The sequence below is a fragment of the Glycine soja genome, chromosome 4 (assembly GCF_004193775.1).
Source record: "Glycine soja cultivar W05 chromosome 4, ASM419377v2, whole genome shotgun sequence".
NCBI classification, from domain to species: domain Eukaryota; kingdom Viridiplantae; phylum Streptophyta; class Magnoliopsida; order Fabales; family Fabaceae; genus Glycine; species Glycine soja.
In genome coordinates, this window is record NC_041005.1 from 8,322,214 (window position 1) to 8,344,536 (window position 22,323).

Here is a 22,323-nt window from a genome sequence, read left to right on the forward strand (position 1 = left end):
CCACCATGATCCGTCAACGAACCACCACGACAATGTACCTCGACCAAACCAGCCACAACAATGAAGGAGAAGCTCGGCCAAAACGAAACGAAAATGAATGATATATGAAGAAAATAAATAATGAACAAAGGAAGAAGAAGTTAATAGAGATAATTTTGAAATTTAAAAAAATGTTGGGTGTAGAAAAAGTATTAACGGTGTAGGAAGAAAATCCCCAAAGAAGATTGACAAAACTAATGCATTTGTTGTTGAACTTTGGGGTCTTTATGAAGGTTTGAAGTTGATTCAAGAAACAGATTGTCAAGCTGTTGATATTCAATTAGATTCTTAAGTTGTTGTTAAGAGTATCAATGGTGGGAAAGAGGAAGTGTTGCTGGAGGACACCTTATTCAAGAGATCCAGAATCTGTTGAAGATCGGGATGCGATATTCCTTGAAGCATATTTATAGGGAGGCAAATGCGTGTGCGGATGCTTTGGCCAACATGACTACTGGTTTAGAGGTTGTGTTTGTGATGTTTGAGCAACAACCGTTTTTAAATCAGTTGCTTTTAACTGACTTGTCGGAGTCTCTATCCCTCGTATGTTTAGAGTTAGAAAGAAAGTGTGATTAACATTCCTTATTCCTCATTCGGGAAACATGAGAATAGTAAAAATAAGTAATATAGATGTGGGATTCCAAAAGAAAAAATATAATACCAAATAATTATATTCGAAAATGTATTAATATGATATCTACAATTTTTTTATTAATATTACTAAAGACACTTATTAAAAAAAGAATATATTGAATGATTTTTAATCATCTAAGAAGTAATAGATTCGAGAAAATTATTTGAAGGTATGCATTTACCCGAGTGTGAACCATGAATTGATAATTATGTACATACATGGGCAAATTAGGGAGAATACAATGCATAATTCCAACTTATAAAAAAGACAGCTGGATCATTTTTGTTTAGTTTCTATCGAAGGTATGTACTGAAATATCAACTTCTAATCTGCCTAATTTAGCTACTAATCTTAGTCATTCTGTTTACTAGTTGGAAATGAAGACTGGCCATCCTTCTTATCCTTACTAGCAGGAGGTCCACCCCCATTCCGTTGAACAGCAAATTCTTGTGACTCTGCAGGCATAGGAGATGGAGTCATTTCTTCCTCAATTGGAAGAGTACGTTTTGAGCCTTCTATGGCAACCCCGAGTAGAATGTTCTCTTCCAAGGATGGCCTAACTGATGACAGAGGGACAGAAGATTTCTCTTCATCTTGTTTTGATTGCGAAGAAGTTGCAGAATTGATCTCGTGGGAAGTAACAGGAGAGGTTTCAGGCGCAGCACTTTGAACAAGGTTTTTGGATACAGGAACTGTAGGTCCCTTTCCTGCATCTACTGCATTTTCCTTTTTTGGCAGGGCTTCAGACAGTGACTTGGATTTATCCTTGGAATTTACATCAGGTGAGGAGGTTAATGTTGCTGCAAAGTTCTCATCTTCTTTGGTGTCAGATGCCATGGTTTCATCAATCTTGAAATCTTTTTCCTCACTTGCACGAGTTGAACGTGTTGAAGGCTTAGTTTTATCTTCACCATTAACTTTATATAGTGGTTCTATCAGTAGGAATGGGCGATTTCCCGCACTAGATCGAGTGAAAATGGTGTCCCCAAAGGGTATATTTTCTGAGTCAGCCTCACTGTATATTTTCTGAACAGTGCGGATGGGAGTGGCTAGCCTGGCTCGATGATGACTGACGACTCTGAGAAGATCCAAAAGGATTGCCTCCTATTTTTTTACATGTAAATGATGTTACAAAAAGAAAATATTATGAATATAATGAATAATGATCTTATAATAATGACTTGCTTACATCCAGAAACTAAGTTTCCACCATAAGCAACTGTAATTACTGTGTATATCATATTACCTTAACACAGAGATACTCCTCAAAATGAGAAGTTTTCACAAAGCAAGATATTAATATCTGGAACAAAGAGGATAATTAGTAAGAGAATGGTATATTGAGAAAGGACAATTAAAAAAAGAAACCTCTGAAGAATCATGCTTCTTAAGACACTACAGAAAACATCAAAAATTGCAAGCTAAAAGCTGAGGACTTGTGCAAAATAAACAAATCAATAGAACAGACACTAACCATAAGAGCCTGATTTTCAGGATTGACATTCTCCAAAAAAACCCTTCGGTGTAATTTTTGCTGCTCTACTTGAGGATTTTTAGACAAAACCTTGCGCATATCAGCTACAATATTCTGCATGAAGAAACATGCTAATCAGAAAAATACACATCAGAAAGTCCAAGAACATTAAGCATGTGAACCAATAATGCTCACATTAATTTTGTTAACATCCAAGTGACTGATAGCAATGTAACTCTTGATACGCCAATGAGATTTCTGGCTCAGATTTCTCACAACATTTACAGTAAACTTGTGGTTAGGAATATGAACTGCCTCGCGATCATCACCTCTGATGATGGTTGGTGACCACCAGCCTACATGCTGGAGAAAAAACAAAATTTAAATACATAATTGAAGTTGTTGCACAAAAAGAAAATCTGCCATTGGTAATGATTCTTCTATTAGTCACATGATTGTGGAGATAAAAATACTTATATATATAGTGGACCAGCATGAAACTTATACTATTAAAGTAACTAAGGTAGAGATACAAACCTCAACTGTGCCAGAAACCTCATATCCTTCAATCTTCGTTTGAATCCACTCGTTCACAATAAATGGCCGAGTTGCATGGATCATTATGCTCGAAAGAAAGTTTGTAAATATCTGAATTAATCACAAACTTGAACTTAGAATCGCAACACCAAACAAGAGTATTAAATAATTATTTTTTATATACAAAATTCCAAATTACTGATTGAATATGGCTACTGGCTACACCTGGAATTCTTTCACAGAATTTGATTAAGTTGATTTGAAGATGAATTCACAACAAACAATGAACAAGAAACAAAGCTAGTAGCCATACAAACCATAATAGTAGCCAGTATGAAGGAAACAATGCTGTACCTCACGACCTGCTAGAGTGAGCAATACTGTGCCCAAACCACCAGCAGTTACCCACTTCTGTGTGGAGAAACCTAGCAACTCCATGAACAATGACACAGCAGCAACCCATACAGCAGTATATACAGCCTTCCCAGCAAAATCAAGGCCCATCTGCAGTCAATTTTTCCTAAATGAGAAGCTGATAAAGATTATCAATTTTGGGTTCCCTCACAAAAAGATCAAAACAGAAAATGAAGAAGGATTTGATAAAAAGACATTCAATCCATATACCGAAAAAAAAAGGTAAACATATAATTTTAAATTCAAATTATATTAAAAAAGATCTAAGGCTTCATTCACATGCTCTGACAACAAAAATAACTAGTCTGTCAGTATTATGGCAGCAAAATGTTATTGACATGGCAATCAAAAAATGACAAGAACAAAGTAGTAAATGAATATGTAACAGAAACATACATTTCTTGCACCACTGGAATCATTTCCCTCCAGAAAGAATTTTTGTGCTTGTTGAATTAAGCTGAAAACAGGAAATACAACCATATAACATTATAATTTAAACACAATGCAGGACCCAATACACCTAATAGTGGGAAATAGCAATAAAAAAAATAAAAAACATGATCTCTTAATGACTGGTGCAGGCAGGAAACCATAATAAATTACTAAGCAAAAGCAATATAAACTTACAGCATTAGGGGGGTAGGGGGAAGCATACAATAAAATACAGAAATCCATTTTTAAAAAGCATTTCCAATTTCTGCTGGTCATGCATCTTCCAGATATCAATACCTTGATAAACAGTAGGCAAATGAAATCACTGTTGACAAAGATCTCACAAAATTCAGCAGCCGCTGCTTCACAACCTGGCTGGACTCAGATGGTAGGACTAGTGGATCTAATGCCCTGAAACAAATAGTTCTATGATCAACACCAATACGGCTTCTCAGGAGATATAGTTATATGATGTGTTGAATGGAAGTTGTATGTTTACTGTTTAGCAACTGTAGGACAGTTATGATGTGATGTATGGCAGTTAAGTGTGCTTTTCTTAAATTGTATTGAGATAGTTTCCTGATTATTGTGTGTTAAATTGCTGAAGTTTGTTTGAAGGAGGAGGCTCCTTGTTTGGGTTTAGGCTGCGTTAGTGTTCTGTACTGCAAATTCTAGTTCAATCCCAGAATTCTTTCAATAAAATCTTCTAGTTTGTGTTCAAACTCTTGGGTCTAACATTGACCCAGAAACAGACCTGCATACCAGCATTGCCCCAGTCCACAACAGCAATGGCTGAAAATAAGATGTCATGATATATCGCGAACTACTTTTCTTCCAACTACTGTCAGTACTCTGAAAATATTTTTTCATAAACAGAAAAGGTATTAATTATATTAATCAGTCAGATTTGGGACATGTGAATAATTAAAAATCAACTACCTGAAGGAACAAAACCCTGCTGAGACGAAGGAGTGGCTCAAGACCGCAAACAGCAAAGGCAATGATACCAATAGCTGGGATCAATTGAAGAAAAGTAGGGTTTCCTTGTAGAGCATCATATGACCTGAATAAATATCAAAAAATAAATAATGTTTCCATAGAGATTATGCATTAAATAAAAGATTAAGAGAGAGAGAAGCAGCAAGAATAGTACAAAATTAGCACCAATCAATCCCGGTCCTTCAGAAATACAGTTTAAGCATATCGTTATATAATCTTGCAGATTACTTTACAAGTTCATATACTAATTAATTTAAGTTTTGGTAGGTCCAGTCAATGCCAATTTATATGTATATTCACTACTAAAAGAGAAAAGAGAAACAGATCATTTGACAGATTGAAGTTACTCCAGAATATATGTCAACAAGCTAATAAATAGATACAAAAAACAAAGACGGGCAGAGTTACCATGCAGCTGTGTTAGGCACTAGATAACTGAAAACAAGCAGGAAGTTTAAAGCAGAGTCAAAATAAATTGAGAAAGATATAAAAGAACATTTAATGATTTACCACAATATGATATATAATTATATACCTCTGAATCATAACTACAAGCTGATTCATGAAAATGAAAGTTAGAAGAGGAACAAAAAATATTCAAGGCATAAACCTGACTGTATATACATGTAACATTATTAGAAAGGCTAGCAAACATCAAGGGTAAACAAGTTAACAAACATAAACCCTCTCCAAAAAAAAAGTTAATAAACATAAATTTTACAGCAAAACGAAAAAGGTGAAAAAGCCATATATAAATATGAGCATGCATTTCCGCTAAATCAAGGAAACCTTTCTTAATTAACAAGGAAAAGAGAGAGAAACCAACCTTGTTAAAATAACACTAGCAGATTTCATCAGTGGAGTTCCACTTCCTCCACCTGGTATTAGGACAGACTGACAAATGAAAACATTACATCTGGAAGGCACATGCCTTATCGGGGCATGTGGTCTACTTAAAAGATGGAGTGCTGAAGAGTCTTGCTTCTGTTATTTCCAAAAGTAAAAGATCTCCAAAGATTTAGATTAAATAAACACAATCAATCGATATTATATGAAAGCAATTGTATGAAAAGAGTAGGGGTGCTCAAGACCAAATTCTGGCCAATAACCCAACCAGTCTCAAAGCTAATCTTTGCTGGGATTGGGTTTTAAAAATTAAATCAATATCTTTTTGTCACTCTATAATGTCACTCTTTAAGAGTGTGTTTTTAAACACGTTTAAATTCCATTGTGCGGAAATCCCACAAAGTTCTTCAGTCACTTTTAGTTTCTTGGAAGGTGGGAGAAACGGCTAAACAAACACACCCTATGTTGACCAAGCTTACTACAGAATTTCTAGATTTCATATCTTATGTATAAACATTCTCATTGATTGAAAAATATAAATTATAAAAGTACCATTTTTCCACTTTTAAATTTTATGCATTAGCCATACATCATATCAAAATTTGCACATTTTGCCTAAACTTTGGGTCCAGTCCAACTCTGTCATTATTTATTTAGCCTAAAAATTTGATCCAATCAAAATACCAGGCCAAAGTAAGCCTACTGGCTCATGAGCAGTTGAGCACCCGTATCAAAGAGGAATTCAAGCAGAAAAGGATTAAATACATCCATCAAACATACATAAAAGAGGAAAGGGAGAGAGGAGAGACTATGCATAATTTCTATTTCATAAAAGCCATACCAAACTACATGGTGAAAGATTTAAGGTGACCAAATGTAATCGACCGACCCCCATCCGGTTCTGCCAAATGACATGGAAATGAAACTCAACATTCTTTAATTTGAAGAGTAATACAATAGAGAATTTACCTAAACATTAAAATTCAAAAAAAAAAAAAAACGCACATGATGGAAACTACAGAATCCAGTATTACTGTAGAACCTAACGTCATGAGACAATTTCGTTGAACCCGGACAGACCATTCTTGAAACTGCCGTACAAGGTAATTCAATCAGTTCACAGTTGAAAACCAGTTCTCCCCTTTACCCCAATGCCTCGGCTTCTCAATAATGGAATTACCAAAATAAAAAGTTGTAAAATTCAATGGAATATAAACCCTGCAAAAAAGCAAACAAGAACATTAGCAATTAGCAAAGAAAGAAACTCAACAATTCACTGAAATTTTGATTTATTGACAAATTCTCAGCAACTGAACTAAGCTCAGGGCTAAATTGAGAAAAAGATAACTTCAGAATCAGCAAAAAGCGAGAAACAAAACCCTAAATATTCGTGTCAAAATTACAATAAAACCATCGGAGCTTTTAACAAGAAGTAGAAAACAGCACTTAATTCAACATGCTCACGCATCTTCAAAAAAAGGAAAAGAGGAAAACAACACGCAATTGAGTGAAATTCGAGATCTACGAACTTGAAAGATGCTACTGAAATGAATCCAAGGTTCGTGGAAGAAAAGAAAATTTCGCTCGGGAAGAAACGCAGGCGCTTTTCGAAAAAATCGAAACGAACATTACGAGTTTACCCTCGTCGAGAGAAAAGAAATTCGTGGAAGAGGTTGTTGAATGCAACTCGTAGTTTAAGAAGAAGGACGAGACCGTAGAAAAGGCAAACTCGGTTGGCTTGGATGTACGTTTTGTTCTTATAATGAGGCGATTAACGGGTTTCTGGTACGTGGTCCAATCAAAACGCTGTGTTTCGGATTAATGTATGCTGGTAACCCGGGAATTACAGATTGTCGTGGATTTATGTGGCGCCTAGAAGGTGGCCCTTATATCCTAATAGTAACTTACACGACATGTGCTTCTGCCTTTATTTTTTATTATTAAATTTTGTTATTTTTGTTTTTCCGGATTTTTCCAAATATTTGAGAATGGTTTCCTCAAAAAGAATAGAGAGAGAGATGAGAATGGTTTCTCCAAAGTTTTTTTCTTCTTCTTAAATCCACTTTTGGCCTTGTAGTTTTAGGACTGTATAATTTTAATTCCTAAAAAAAATTATTGTCACACCAATATGTCAGGGTCATGTCATGAAATGAGATTATTGTAAAGATTTTTCATTTTCATTTTCAAAGTTATAGACAACAAAACAAAAAAAAAGGAGACAAGGAATGAGAAAAAAAAAATCAACACAAGATAGGAAAAGAAATCAGTAGCTCGAGTTTGAAGGAATGGAAAGGGTAATAATGGGAGGAAGAAAAAAAAACAAAAAATGGAGAGTATGAAATTATTAGAAGAAGAAGAGAGGAGAAATAAAAAGAAGATAAGACATCGAGAGAAGAAAAAGAAACATGGAGAAAAGATGATGAAGGGGGAATCTAATAAAAAAATCACTTAATTATATTTTTAATTCTTTAAATTTGGATAATTATTTTTTTTCTTAAAAATATAATTTATTTTTTATAAAAGTTATTTTTAGTTTCTCTTTTGTTCTCTTTATGGTCTCACAAATTGTAACCATTTTTTAACCGTCAAACTTTTATTTTATTTTATTTTTGAAAAATACTTTATAATGATTTTAAACTGTCAAAATAATTAACTCGTATGATTTGGTGGTAGTTTCTTATATCTTCTGCTGGTTTTAAAGAAGAAAAATAAAAAAATAAAATTATTACAATTTTTTTACATATTTTAACTGTTTTAAATGGTCACAAATCATTTTAAAAAAAATTAATTTAAAAAATACTTTTGATGATGACATATCATCATAAATTATGACACCATTAATGGAAAAAGAGAAACTAAAAATAAGTTTTTGAAAATTTGAAGGATTAATAAAAATAAATTCTTTTTTGAAAAACTAAAAAAATAATTATTCAAATTTAAATTACTAAAAATATATTTAAGTAAAAAAATTGATATAACAAATATTTTTAATTCACATTTACTTAATTAATTAATGTCCGGGAGACAGAAAAAAATATGGTCAGACAAAAAAGAATCACTCAAATTACGAAATTGTGCCTATAAAGATAAAGAATTTATTTTATAAATTTAATTAACAATGTTTGAAATTTAAATTTAGTATTTAATCAATGTCTAAAATATTTGAAATTTAAATTTAAATAGTTATTAATGCTCAATATATTGAAAATTGTGTCTTTTATTTCTAAACCCAAAAATTGTTTATATTCTTCTAAAAAAATAGTTTAAATTTAATACGATGTAATTTACTAAAACATTCCAATTTTGGTAGACTATTTAGGAGATTTTTTTTCCAAGCTTTTATAGAAATAATCCACAAGGGAAGCTAGTCGAACAAACATCAACAAGAACATGAATAAAAAATCCGGAACCCATTAAAACATCTAAATTCACACCTATCACCACAACACACAGTTCAGCCTGCAAAACCGAACAGGATCCCAAGTTGCAAGCGAACGAAAAAAGAACCGTGCATGCCAATATGATCCCTAAGGACCCCTTCAACTGCTGCTGCAATCCCGTTATTATCCACCGCTCCATCACAGTTTAGCTTAAACTGTTCCTCAGGGGGAGCATTCCACTGAATAACTTGCGGTTGTTGATAGCTAACTAGCTGAGTGTCAAATTTCTTGGTATGAGATAACGATTGGGAGACGTATTACAATATAGGATAAAGAGAATAATACAAACTAAATATTTGAGTTACAAAACAATTTTTTATCTTTGTTTGATGAACAATGAACATCACAAACAAAATAATATCAAATTTATTAAAATAACTTTTTTTTAATATTAATTATCTTAAAATAATTTACATTATTATTATATATATATTATGTAATTTTTTAAAATACATAATATAGACAAGTAAGCTAACCATTAAATAATATAAATTAAAAAAATGCATGACATGATAAGATTATTGTAGCTAATAGATAATGTGAATTCAAAATACATAATATATTAAGATTGTACTAATAGATAACATGAATTCAAAATACATCACATCACATGATAAAGTTGTTGACAATTCAAATGTAGTGATTCAATTTGTGTTACTACAGAAAAAATATGGGTAGGAAATAAGAGAGAAGTAAAACTAAGTGTATCTTTTTAATACTTTGTATCTAAGATAAAAATTGTTTGATGATTTTTTGAATAACAAAAAATTAGTATTTTTTTGTGTGAATCAAGGTATCCATAGCCGAAAGCCAATTACTAATCTCCCGAGTTACTCTCTCTCAAGAAATTTACTAAAAAAATTAAGTTTTTGTCTTATCTCTTGTGTTTAACTTGTGTTGTTTCATAATATTTTTCAAATCAAATGTGAAAGATAAATATTTATCTTGTTCAATACTATCATTTTTAGCAAATCAATTGGATCCTAATAGAGTACAAGTATAGAGGAATGTTAGTGACACTCTCTCTTAGACTCTCTTTCAAAGACTTTTTTCTACGATCGGTTAGAATTTATTGAAAATCATCAATTTTGATAGGTTTCACTTCTCATTTAATATATAGCAGGAGTGAGAATCATTAAATGAGAAAACAAAATTTACAAAAAAAAATGATGATTTTTAATAAATTATAATCTATCATAGAGTCTTAAAAAAAGACTATCAAAGAGCCAAATAAGGGTTAGTCAATCTTATTCCTATAGAATCCATTTAAACGGTTAGAATTTGACCCGATTTTTGGTGTGGTGTATTTTTTGTTTGGATTATACATATATTTTTGCAAATAAGTTGACCAAGACTAATTATTGTAAATGTTTTTTTTCATAATAATTAGGCAAAACTGTAAATTTGGTCCCCCTAATTTGTCTTCAATTTCAATTTTAGTTCCCTTTAAATTTATTCACGAATTTAGTCCCCTATTTATGTCTAATCCCGTAAATTTGATTCTTAAGCCCAGATTTAGACGTTGACTTTACAAACGAACGTTGACTACCATATGGTATGTTCTGATTAGACCATAAACAAGCTCTCTCGACACTAGATCTTAGACACACACTCTCACTCTCTTAACCTTGCCTTCCATAATGTAGCTCCTTCGGGCACTGCTCGCGGCGACGCTGTTCCTCCTCACCACCCTCTTCGACGCGCACAACATCACCAACATCCTCGCAAAGCACCCTGAGTTCTCCACCTTCAACCACTACCTCACCCTCACCCACCTCGCCCCCAAAATCAACAGCAAAACCACCATCATCGTCTACGTCATCGACAACGCCGCCATGTCAGACCTTCTCTCGAAGCACCTTTCCATCTACACTATCAAAAACGCCCTCTCCCTCCACATCCTCCTCGACTACTACTTCGGTGCCAAGAAGCTCCACTAGATCACCAACGACACTGCCCTCGCCGCCACAATGTACCAAGCCATCGGCACCGCCCCTGGATCCACCGACTTCGTTAGCATCATCGACCTCCACGGCTAAAAAGTTGCATTCACCCCTAAAAACAACGATGGCACACTCTCCTCAACGTTCATCAAATCGGTCAAAGAAAACCCTTATAACAACTTCGTAATCCAGATCAGTAAGGTTCTCCCCTCTGATGGGACCACACTTGGTTAAAATGACGCACTTGTTTATGGTCCAATCAGAATGTGACATGTGACAAACAACGTTTGTTTGTAACTGTCAACATCCAAATCTAGATTTCGGGACCAAATTTACGGGATTAGACATAAATGAGGGACTAAGTTTAAAGGGGGACTAAAATCAAAATCAGAGACAACTAGAAGGACCAAATTTATAATTTTGCCTAATAATTATGATGGAGAAAATGCGTATTCAAATAGAATAGACTTTAAAATAACGTTACTTCTCTAGTTGGGTTTTTAATTTTCTGAACAATTGAATTAAAGTATTTCATTTATTTCAATTAATTGCGTTCAAATATAAATAAATATAAAATAAATCTGTCGCTGGCACTTCTCATATATGTGTATATATAAAAATGAAAATAAAAAGTTGGCTTCGGCTTTGGATAAAAACCAATTCATTATTACCGAATTTTGGTGGGCTTTCTCTGTCTCAACAAATTTCATTCAGCCGACATAACTACTAGACCGTTTGCTTGCGTTCACGTGATGCGCGCGTGATTACATTCCGTATTTGAATTCGACCCGAGCGAGCGCCTTTTTCTCCATTTCCGTTTAATGCAAACCCAACACGTCCTGATTCAAAGAAATATCCAAAACGAAACGTAAACCCTTTCATTCCGTTCTGTTCTATTCCTTCTTCTCCAACGACGACGCAGAAAATCCCCTCTCTTCTGTTGATTCTCCTTCTCTTCCCTCTCATACTCTTCAGCCTCACACGCGAAATCTCTTTCTGCTTGATCGCGTCAGAATTTCACCAGTTTCGACGCTTCATGTTTTTTTTTCACATTGATCACGGTATTGATTTCCGCGCTCAATCACGATTCTAAGGTTTCCAAAACGGGTTGAATTAGGCAGAGATGGAATCCGAATGCGTGCGAGTTGCGGTGAATATTCGTCCATTGATTACGTCGGAGCTTCTTCTCGGTTGCACGGATTGTATTTCCGTTGTCCCCGGCGAACCTCAGGTGCTATATTTTTTCCCCTGAATTTCATCTTTGATGTTCTGCGATGTGGCTTATTTAGCAATTTTGAAGTTTAGTCTTCTTTGTATGGTAAAATCTATGAAATTGATGTTGGTGTGTTCGGTAGGTGCAAATAGGATCACATTCTTTTACATTTGATAATGTATATGGTAGCACGGGGTTTCCTTCCTCTGCAATATACGATGATTGTGTGGCGCCTCTTGTTGATGCTCTCTTCCATGGATATAATGCTACAGTTCTTGCTTACGGTCAGGTATAATTTCTAATGTTGTTGGCTATGTTGCACTCGTGATCATGAAGATTTCATTTGGGAAACTTGTCCATTGTTATCTATACCCTGCAATTGTGATTGAGTTTTTTTTATTGCTTTCTCATTTTGTAAGACGGGCTCTGGGAAAACATACACCATGGGCACCAATTATAACGGAGACGGAAGTAGTGATGGAATTATACCCAAGGTATTGGAGACCATATTCAACAAAGTTAAGGCTACAAATGACTCCACGGAGTTCTTGATTAGAGTATCATTTATTGAGGTAAACAATGCTATGTTGGTTGATGAAGATAATTTCTCTGAACTTTTAAAGCTTGATTTGCTAAAAATCCACAGATATTCAAGGAAGAGGTTTTTGATTTGCTTGATCCCAATTCATCTAAAGGAGAGGTGATGGCAAAGGTTGCTGCGCCTGCCAGAGTTCCCATACAAATCAGAGAAAATGTGAATGGAGGAATAACACTTGCAGGGGTAACTGAGGCTGATGTTAAGACAAAAGAAGAAATGGCATCTTATCTCTCGAGTGGTTCATTGTCACGTGCCACTGGGAGTACAAACATGAACAGTCAATCAAGGTAAAATGCCATAAAAATGTTTCTAGATTTTTTGCTTTGAATAATAAGAATACACATGAAATTTATATTGATGAAAAATTAATTTATAGTATGTTAAGTGTGTGGTTCATACGTTTTGCCTAGTCGTTCACATGCTATCTTCACAATCACAATGGAGCAAAAGAAAGGTGATGACATCTTATGTGCCAAACTCCATTTAGTGGACCTAGCTGGTTCTGAACGAGTGAAACGAACTGGTGCTGATGGCTTGCGTTTAAAAGAAGGTATTTCTCATTGGTAATGATACAGTACAACCAAATTATAGGGTTAGGAATAGGTTTTATACAAAAGCTATATTTCTGCACTATTGTTAAAATATAAAAATTTGAAAATTGAGTTAATTGCATCCCATTCTGCTAGCTGAGAGTTCTTTATAAATTCAAGTTGTCTATAATTTAATAATCAGTTATTGTTTTTCATGAATTAGGAATTCATATAAACAAGGGTTTGTTAGCTCTTGGAAATGTAATAAGTGCACTGGGAGATGAAAAAAAGCGAAAAGAAGGAGGCCATGTACCATATCGTGATAGCAAGTTAACACGCCTACTTCAGGTTTGTATAATAAGCAATAATAGTAGTACATTCTTATACTTGTTACGTCTGTCTTGTCCACTGCATCATTTGTATAAATGATTCTTTCTACAATGGGAAATAATGTAAGAAATAATCGGACATAAAAACAGTACTTCTATACGAATTTGTACATGAGTTAGTGCACCTTGTCATTTGTTTGATCACTTGATGTGTAATATCTCTTGGAAAAAAAAGTGTCACAAGGATAGAATGTATTGCCACTCCTATCTTGTAACTTGTTTGAAAAAGCCTGTTACTAAAAGAATGTTATGAAAAGGATTTGTTTGTAGTGATTAGTTGAACATATCTATGCCATGGATTTTTTTTTATGACACACAATTGGATAATGAATATGTAGGATTCTCTCGGAGGAAACAGCAAAACTGTGATGATAGGTACAAACTCAAATGATGAGAGTTCTGATATTTTTGTGTTTTCTATAGTCACATGCATCATCTAACCTGTCAGAAATGTTGCAGCATGTGTTAGTCCTGCTGACACAAATGCTGAAGAGACATTGAACACTTTAAAGTATGCAAACCGTGCTCGTAACATTCAGAACAAGGCAGTTGTAAGTGTTTTGTATCCATCTTATTCATCCTTTGTTTATTTATTTACTCCAGGCAGGAAATTTTGATTTTGATAATTTTGAAATTTAATGTTCCAGATTAATCGAGATCCAGTGGCAGCTCAGGTGCAGACAATGAAAAATCAGATCGAGCAATTGCAAGCTGAGCTTCTATTTTATAAAGGTGATACCAGTGGACCAATTGAAGAGCTTCAGGTACATCATTATTTTAGGTGTCATATTTACTTATAGGTTTCTTATGTCCTTTGATGATATTTTTCTTTTTAAGTTTTTTCAGATTCTTAAACACAAAATATCCTTACTTGAAGCAAGCAATTCAGAGCTACAACATGAGCTTAAAAGACGCCAAGTAACTTCTGAGAGTTTAGCACAACGTGCTCTCGATGCTCAGGTCTTCTTTTGATCCTTTCTCCCTTTCTCAGTTATAATCAATGTTGTGAGTTCCTTACAATTTCTCTGTAGTCTTCTTTTTTACTTCAAGTGCTAGTCTCACTCACGGTATTGAAAATGTTTTTAGGTTGAAAAGGACCAACTGATTTTGAAAATAGAATCAATACGAAACGGTAAATCATGGGATAAGATTGACTCAAATTCAAATCAGGTTTGAATGTGTTATGTCTTAATGGGTGGTTACAATTTTTCAGTAGATACATCACTGAAACATGCTCTAAACTTATTTTTAGGATTATGACCTACTGAAATCTTATGTGTCAAAGATCCAAAATCTGGAAGGAGAATTGCTATGTTTGAAAACTTCAAATGCCACGAATCCAAGCCGTTTTGTTGATTGTGCTGGTTCTGATGATGATGGATATGGATCAAAACATGCTTTATTTGCTCGTGGTAATGATGGATATGGATCTAAAATCTTCTGATTGTGATGCCAAAGCTGTTGATATGGATCTAAAATCTTCTGATTGTGATGCCAAAGCTGTTGATATATCCGATAGTACATTGGGAATTTGTTTTATTGTAGTATTGTGGTGCAGTCAATCTGATCTGAACAAATTATAGCAGTAACAGATTGAACAGATACTGATATCTCTATTAATATGAAATTACTCAATCAAAGAAAGAATCCTCTACTAATTATAGCAGTTGAAGATTGAACAGATACTGATATCTATCTCTATTAATATGAAATTACTCAATCAAAGGAGAATCCTCTTTACAGTAGTATAGAAGTAAAGTGATAGAAACAGAAAAATGCAAGATAAAAGACTAGCACCACTCCTGACTGAGAGAAGGACCAGCACCATACTTAGATGAGAGTCACAAGACCACCCAAAAACCTATTGACAGAAAAAAAAACCCTTGCTCCCATTATCCTCTCTCAAATAATCGTTTTTCTCTCACTCCTTGCTTGATTTCAGCATCTACATTCTCCATTCTCTCACTGCCACTCAGGCCCGTTGAGGGCATTTACCTCTAGCTCTGTTCCTTCATTTCTATCTTTTCCTCTCCTTTTGTGCACATACATTATGGGCCTAACAACATCTTTTATCAAGTCTTTATGCTCATAGCTGACACTACAAGTATTGTTGATGATTAATTTGTTTTAGTTGAGACATGTCCATCCATCATTTTTTGAGATTACTTAAATACTTAATTGATTGTGAAAGATACTGCAACAACATTTGGGCTCCTTAATTTTCATTTTTCTCTCTTTGTGCATTGGCATTTTATCCTAATTATTGATGGTTTTTAAACGTATGTACCTTGTTTGTAGATGAAATGGAAGAAGACACAAAGGAGCTAGAACACTCATCCCTTCAAGAAAAATTGGATAAAGAGCTCAAAGAATTGGATAAGATACTTGAACAAAAAGAGGTAAAATTGTTTGTCTAGTTGTATAGTGATTTACATGTTGACCTTTGTTTTTGTAGTTTTTATAGTTTTTAGTAACAAGATTTGAATGTAAACAAAGGGGAGGCTTAAAATAGTAATAGTAACAAGATTTGAATGAAAATGTTTGACACTTCGGTTAATTATAATGGAACAGTGTTAACTAATGGCAAGCTTCTTAAGCTAGCTACAACTTCACAGGTAAAAAGGAAAAGAATGAGGTGAAGAAATGGTGGTCAGTGCTCACACGAAAAGCTTTTATTTAGAATGAAAGCATGACTTCACAAGACTGCTTTCAAATTGCAAAGCATGGCTTAAATCTATTGTATTACATGTTAAGTCTAGGGATATGATTTTTTTTAACATGTTTCTACTTTTTATTTGTTTCTCTGGTTGAAGGCTGAAATGAAGCTGTACAGTAATTCTGATGCTTCAGTTCTTAGGCATCATTATGAAAAGAAACTTCTTGAGATGGAACAAGAGAAGAAAATGTTGCAGGTAATAAGTGTCCTGTGCTGATATGTAATGTGATTCTTGAGAGGTTTTGTTTACATTTTAAAAATAGTGTGATGACCCCCTTCTATATATTACTGGTAGAAAGAAATTGAGGAACTCAAGAGCATTCTTGCAAATATTTCATCCACCTCTGATGATGGTGCTCTAAAGTTGAAGCAGGATTATCTTCAAAAGTTGAATGCTCTTGAGGCACAGGTGATTTGTTATTTTACATGTGTCAATGCTCAATGCCCACTCAATGCCATAAACTGATTATTTGCATTGTAGGTCTCTGAGTTGAAGAAGAAGCAAGATGCTCAGGCTCAACTTATGAGACAAAAACATAAGAGTGATGAGTTTGCAAAAGGACTTCAGGATGAGATCCAGAGAATTAAAGCACAAAAGGTGCAATAATTGCTTGCAGTAACTAGCAGAAAACTTGTATTATACTCTTTGGCACTTCTCATAGTTTTTTTTTTCCTCTTTAGGTTCAACTTCAAAATAAGATTAAACAGGAATCCGAACAATTTAGGTTATGGAAAGCTTCACGCGAAAAAGAAGTTCTCCAGGTAAATGCAAATGACAAGATTTCTGCTCAACTTTTCAGTAACTTTCTTAGTTTATTATCTATTTATCTATTATATTACTATATAAAAATTGTCCGGCCATCACCACATGTCGGCTAGACAGTGCTTCACTTTCCAACATTTCACTTTTTTTTTCTCTCTCCCTCTTTTTATACTTAAAAAAACCATGCAATGAACGGCCCACTCATAGTTCCATTCTATGGTCATATAGAGGATAAGCTTTCCCCAACTTCTGGGAGTCTTTTTTTCATTCGATACTGGTCTCTTTTTCATTCTATACTGGTCTCGTCTATACTTTTATTTCTTATCCATATAGAGAGGGGATCAGGTAAATCTTTTTAGTCCTTATTGCAATCTCAGCAACATCTCTCACCAACACTGTTTCAACAAATATTTTAGTTATAAATAATGATAGCAAATCCTCTAATACGTATTTTCATTAATACCAGCTTAAGAAAGAGGGGAGAAGGAATGAGTATGAGATGCGTAAGCTGTTAGCGCTGAATCAGAGACAAAAGATGGTGAGTTGCTGTTCTTGCTGTTGTGGTCTCATTCCAATGCTGTTTATCCCACTCATTATATGTTCATTGTAGGTATTGCAAAGGAAGACAGAAGAAGCTTCCTTGGCCACAAAAAGGCTGAAAGAACTTTTGGAATCTAGAAAAGCTTCCTCACGTGAAACTATGGGTTAGGATATTTACTGTAGCTCTTTTTCTTATTTTGTCAGCTTATTGATAACCAGCCGTGTATTGTTTTATACACAGGTGTTGGAGGTGGGAATGGCCCTGGAGTTCAGGTATTGGTGACTTTATGATGAGTATTTAAATTGCATACAAGGATTAAATTAATTAAATGGTCCTAGACATGCTGGACTTATTAAAAATTGTATAGCTTTTCTTGGCATACTGACCAGACTTTGCATCATACTCCATGTATGCTAATAAGTGGATGTTTTGGCCTCTGGTACTTGTGTTTTTCTCTTTGAAAGGCTTTCATGAAGGCAATTGAGAATGAGATTGAAGTAAATGTCCGAGTGCATGAAGTTCGTTCAGAATGTGAGCGTCAAAAGGAAGTGTATGTTCCCTTCCACATTTTGTTATAAAATCAGTTGGTGGCATGCTTGACTAAACTTATGAGTAAAATTTTGAATTTTGAAGCAATAAGTTGAATGGCTAATATCTCAGAAATCACATGCCTTTTATTTTTATTTCTGTAAGAATCTGTTAATTTGTATTTTTTTTAACCTTTTTTAAATAGTAAAGTATGGATTAGCCAATTTGAGTCATGGACATAGGCATGGCAATCATTGTATTCATTTTTGTTGTGTGCCAAATTTGGTTGTTTTACCTTTCTATATCAATCGAACTTAACAGATGAGGAAACTTGGACTGATTATTTACTTTCTTGCTAATTCACGTGTCTAAGAGTATCTACCAGTGGATGTTATCAACACTGGCTTGTGAGGGAGTTTTGAAAACGATTTGTAATTGTGATTATTGTGCGTCTGTAATCACTCAATGACAGGTTTTAAAGAGAGTAAAAGAGCAACCAAATTTTTTTTTTGCAATGAAATCTATAACATTTGTTTGAGTCGAATACCCAATGATTTTGGGCTAGATGGTGTGACAGTTGTATAGCCAAGATTAAAAATTCTGTTAGGTATTGCTGCATGTTTTGTTACATACAGTTTTTCTGTTTTTATTTTTACAAGAGCTGTTATCACTAATTCATTTATTTGTTGCTTTTCATTTCAGGAGGGCTAAAATGGCCGAGGAGATGATGAGGTTAAAGGAAGAAGCACAAATGGTGAATCAAAATAGTACAAGGTGAAATGACTAGCAGTTAACTAATTTTCCTTCAAGAATTGTACAATCTTGATTATTATTTTTCTGGCAATCTATTTATGACAAACTCTCTGACTTGTTGCTGATGTAGTGATTGTCCCACATCGATGTCTCCGGGTGCAAGAAATTCTAGGATTTTTGCCCTTCAAAACATGCTTTCGACTTCTTCTGCAACTCTTGTGTCTATGTTATCCCAGTTGTCAGAGGCAGAAGAGCTGGAACGGGTTTTCAGTGGTAAAGGGCGTTGGAACCAAGTCCGGTCCCTTGCTGATGCCAAGAATGTGATGAATTATTTGTTCAATATTGCATCTTCATCCAGGTATTAGCATATCTATATGTATGTTTTGATCAATGATTATATACCTTGTGAAGTTAAACTAGATGTTAAATCACAAGTAATCCAAAAATTTCCGTGTCGTAATATGATTGAGATTTTTCTCAGGCTTTTCTTTATCACAGGTGTTCATTACGAGATAAAGAAGTGATTTGCAGAGAGAAGGACACGGAAATAAGAGATCTAAAAGAAAAAGTAGTGGGGCTAAGCTACTCACTTCGACAGTTGGACATGATAAAAGCTGAACTTACTCACAAGTTGAAGTTGCAGGTTTGTGTTTAGCTGCACATTATGTATCATTCAGATAAAGCTTTAAGTAAATAACTCGTCAATCTTCCTTCTTTCCAAGTTTGAAGTACCTGTCCTTAATTAAACTGTTTGATTCTCCAACTATTTAATATTTAACCCGTATCATTTGTACTGTATGGCAGAGTGAAGCTTTGAAAAGATATTCAGAATATGTGGGAGATTCAGAATATTCTGACTTGAATGTTGGAGTCCACAAGTATGACTTGCGCAAGTCGGTAGGTCTCACACAATACACTCAATAGCTCTCTTACAACAACGCCTGCAAAGGATTTTCCATCTCATAACTAGTAGTAGCCTTTTTAGCCACTGCATTTAATGGGAACTAGTTTATTATTTATTCATGGAAAACTTACATTAACTTCAGGAATACCACCGGTCTACCCATCTATTGGAGGACATGGATATATCTGAGACAGAGTCAGATGATTATGATCTGACAGATGACGAGTGGGAAGAATCAGGAAAGTTAAGGATTAGGAAAAGGAAATCTAAAACAAGACGCACAGGCATGGAAAATAATCAATCCAATATCAACAATTCAGAATATTTCCAAAAAAAATCAGGAGATATACTTGTAGATACACCTGGGGAAACTGCATCAGATATTTGCTGCTCTTGTAGCAGAACATCATCATGCAAGACAACAAAATGCAAGTGCAAAGCTATGGGCAACAGTTGTGGGAGTTCCTGCAGTTGCCTATCAACCAAGTGTGCCAACAGAGCATCAATATCAAATGAATCGCAGGAGCCAACACAATCGGCAAGTATTGAAGAAACAGACCTTCTTGTTACTCAAGGTGCAGAGTTAATTCAGGGAGCACTGGTTGATAGGCTTGACGAGATAAACAGTGACCGAGGGCACAGAAAACCTCTCTCTGACATAGGAAATACACAGGTGTGTGTCAGTCATCATCCTTTAAAACGTCAAGACGTTTTCTTGATTAAAAATAAGGAAGTGTTAGTTTACTCTTTGAGATTGAAAACTATGAATTGAAGAAAGAAACTGGTTAAATAAAAGGTAGGATGATATTTACATTATCATTCAATCACAAATCATCATTGATATGATTTTTAAGATAATTTTGTAAAAGTCAACAAATTTATCAGAAAAGATAGTATCTGATTGGATGACAATGTAATTTTACACTGTGAGTGCTTAGTCTATTTTCTCACCAATTAATAATTGCTAATTCTCTATTTAATGGTATTAATAGTTGCTAGTTAAGGCAATAATATCCCATCCATCCTGCATTCTTATCTGTCGTGTCCTGTTAAGCATTACAATTTCTTATCGCAGGCCAAATCAAATGCAAAGAACGGTAATCCAAAAAAGAAAACAGCCACCGTAATTATTGTTCCAAATCCGCCACCTTCTTCGCAGGCAGAGAATACTGAAGTCCCCATCCCCATCCACAACCGCAAGTTCAAATTCAGGAAAGAAAATAATAACAGTGAAACAAGTGTAGCTGTGAATAAACCAAGACATAAAAGGTCCAAATCCAGACCTGAAAACGCTGCCTCAGCCCCAAGAGCAGAGGGTAATTTTGTGGACCCAGATGAACCCTTGAAAATGCCAGGGGCTTTTCGAAGGGCAGCATCATCCAATAGTAGTGGCGTGCCTTTTTGGAACAGGAATGCTGCTGGTAATAATAACTCAGATGAACCTGAAGTTTTTGAAACAAGGAATCCACTACGGCACAAAAGAACATTAGACGAAAAAGAGAACAACAGACGCTGATCAGCTGACAGGTATATTCGTTTCTTGCCATTTTGTTCATGTTTATATACCCAGAAGAAAGAACTCTCGACCAATGAATGCCTTGCTGAGGTTTTGTTGAAGAAAGAAGATATCAGTGTATAGACAAACGAATAGATTGCAGTTCTGTTGGATCGATTTTCTTGGTTATTATACTGTTAATTTTAAGCATTCCTTAAGGTTTCAGATAAAGGCCAGAAAATGGCTAGTCTTCTCAAGTGGTTAGGTTAGAATAAGTTGTGTCAAAGCTCAGTATTTGAATTGATCTCTCGTTAAAAAAAATTCTGCTGAATGGCCACCGTTTTGTAAATAAACAATGTTGTATTTAGACGAGGGATTTTAAAATTTTAGAGAAATTTTAAATGAGTGAAAATTAAACTGTTTTGATTTTGTTTTTATTTAAAATGTTTTGCTTATCTAAATTAATTTGAATTATTTAAATTCAAATTCATAGTTTAGATAGGACAACAACATTTTTTTATCATATGTAAAATTTTATTTAAATATATTTAAAAAAATTAAAATTTTAATATTAATTTTTATCAGAAATAAACATTAATCATTTTTTAAATTTTAATATAGAACCGATTGTATAATAAGATTTTAACCTATAAGTGTCCCTAATTAATTAAGCAGAAGTTTTTAGGTCAATAAGTTATCTACCATTAACAATTTTATAAAAAAAAACAAACTAGAAGTTTAGTAACACTTCATAAGATGAAAAATTGAATGAAAATATTTTATACTTATACTATGATGATTTTTTTGTATAAGGAAAAAATATCACAATTCTTAAATGCAAGGATTGACACGTCAATTCATTTAACTTGTTAAAATAAGTTGGATTATATCATATGATTCAGTACATCAACTGACTCTCCATCACATGACATTCCAACAAAACTAATATGTAAAGTTGAGACACAATCATTGATACAATTACGCAGCAGTGAGTGGGCATAGGGTAGCAATACAGGGACATGTGTGCGTGAAACTCCCATACAAATATTACACTTAGTTTCGAGAAAGAGTGAATCTGTGAAGGACTCTTCATCATCTTCCCTCATGTCTTCATCCTCTTCGCTCTTCATCTTCCACC

General features: G+C 34.2%; 2 protein-coding genes and 1 pseudogene across 3 annotated transcripts; 2 read left to right on the forward strand and 1 right to left on the reverse strand.

Annotated features, from left to right (window-relative positions):
* Positions 1-829: 829 nt before the first annotated feature.
* LOC114409211 (mechanosensitive ion channel protein 2, chloroplastic-like) lies at positions 830-7,167 on the reverse strand. 2 transcript variants are annotated; one of them, XM_028372573.1, is made up of 14 exons: positions 6,901-7,167; positions 6,378-6,463; positions 6,214-6,273; positions 5,353-5,510; positions 4,467-4,590; positions 4,282-4,379; positions 3,825-3,938; positions 3,492-3,552; positions 3,036-3,185; positions 2,682-2,792; positions 2,340-2,507; positions 2,145-2,258; positions 1,917-1,973; positions 830-1,774 (listed from the first exon to the last, which is right to left on the reverse strand). In XM_028372573.1, the coding sequence occupies exons 2-14, from the start codon at positions 6,453-6,455 to the stop codon at positions 1,022-1,024; spliced, it is 2,046 nt and encodes a 681-aa protein (XP_028228374.1). In that variant the 5' UTR covers positions 6,456-6,463; positions 6,901-7,167; the 3' UTR covers positions 830-1,021. The 2 variants fall into 2 exon arrangements, with proteins under 2 accessions (XP_028228374.1, XP_028228373.1); XM_028372572.1 differs by having other exon boundaries at positions 6,378-6,590; positions 6,902-7,166.
* Positions 7,168-7,193: 26 nt separating this feature from the next.
* On the forward strand, positions 7,194-10,989 carry LOC114408350 (annotated as a pseudogene).
* A 525-nt stretch (positions 10,990-11,514) lies between these two features.
* LOC114409215 (kinesin-like protein KIN-4C) lies at positions 11,515-21,597 on the forward strand. Its single transcript, XM_028372576.1, has 27 exons — positions 11,515-11,986; positions 12,111-12,257; positions 12,388-12,540; positions 12,615-12,853; positions 12,977-13,116; positions 13,320-13,444; positions 13,824-13,860; positions 13,945-14,036; positions 14,133-14,249; positions 14,332-14,445; positions 14,572-14,655; positions 14,738-14,897; positions 15,784-15,884; positions 16,299-16,397; positions 16,497-16,610; positions 16,683-16,799; positions 16,883-16,963; positions 17,431-17,502; positions 17,575-17,668; positions 17,746-17,777; positions 17,970-18,055; positions 18,736-18,807; positions 18,917-19,144; positions 19,285-19,429; positions 19,591-19,683; positions 19,833-20,363; positions 20,766-21,597. The coding sequence occupies exons 1-27, from the start codon at positions 11,879-11,881 to the stop codon at positions 21,204-21,206; spliced, it is 3,822 nt and encodes a 1,273-aa protein (XP_028228377.1). The 5' UTR covers positions 11,515-11,878; the 3' UTR covers positions 21,207-21,597.
* Positions 21,598-22,323: the final 726 nt, after the last annotated feature.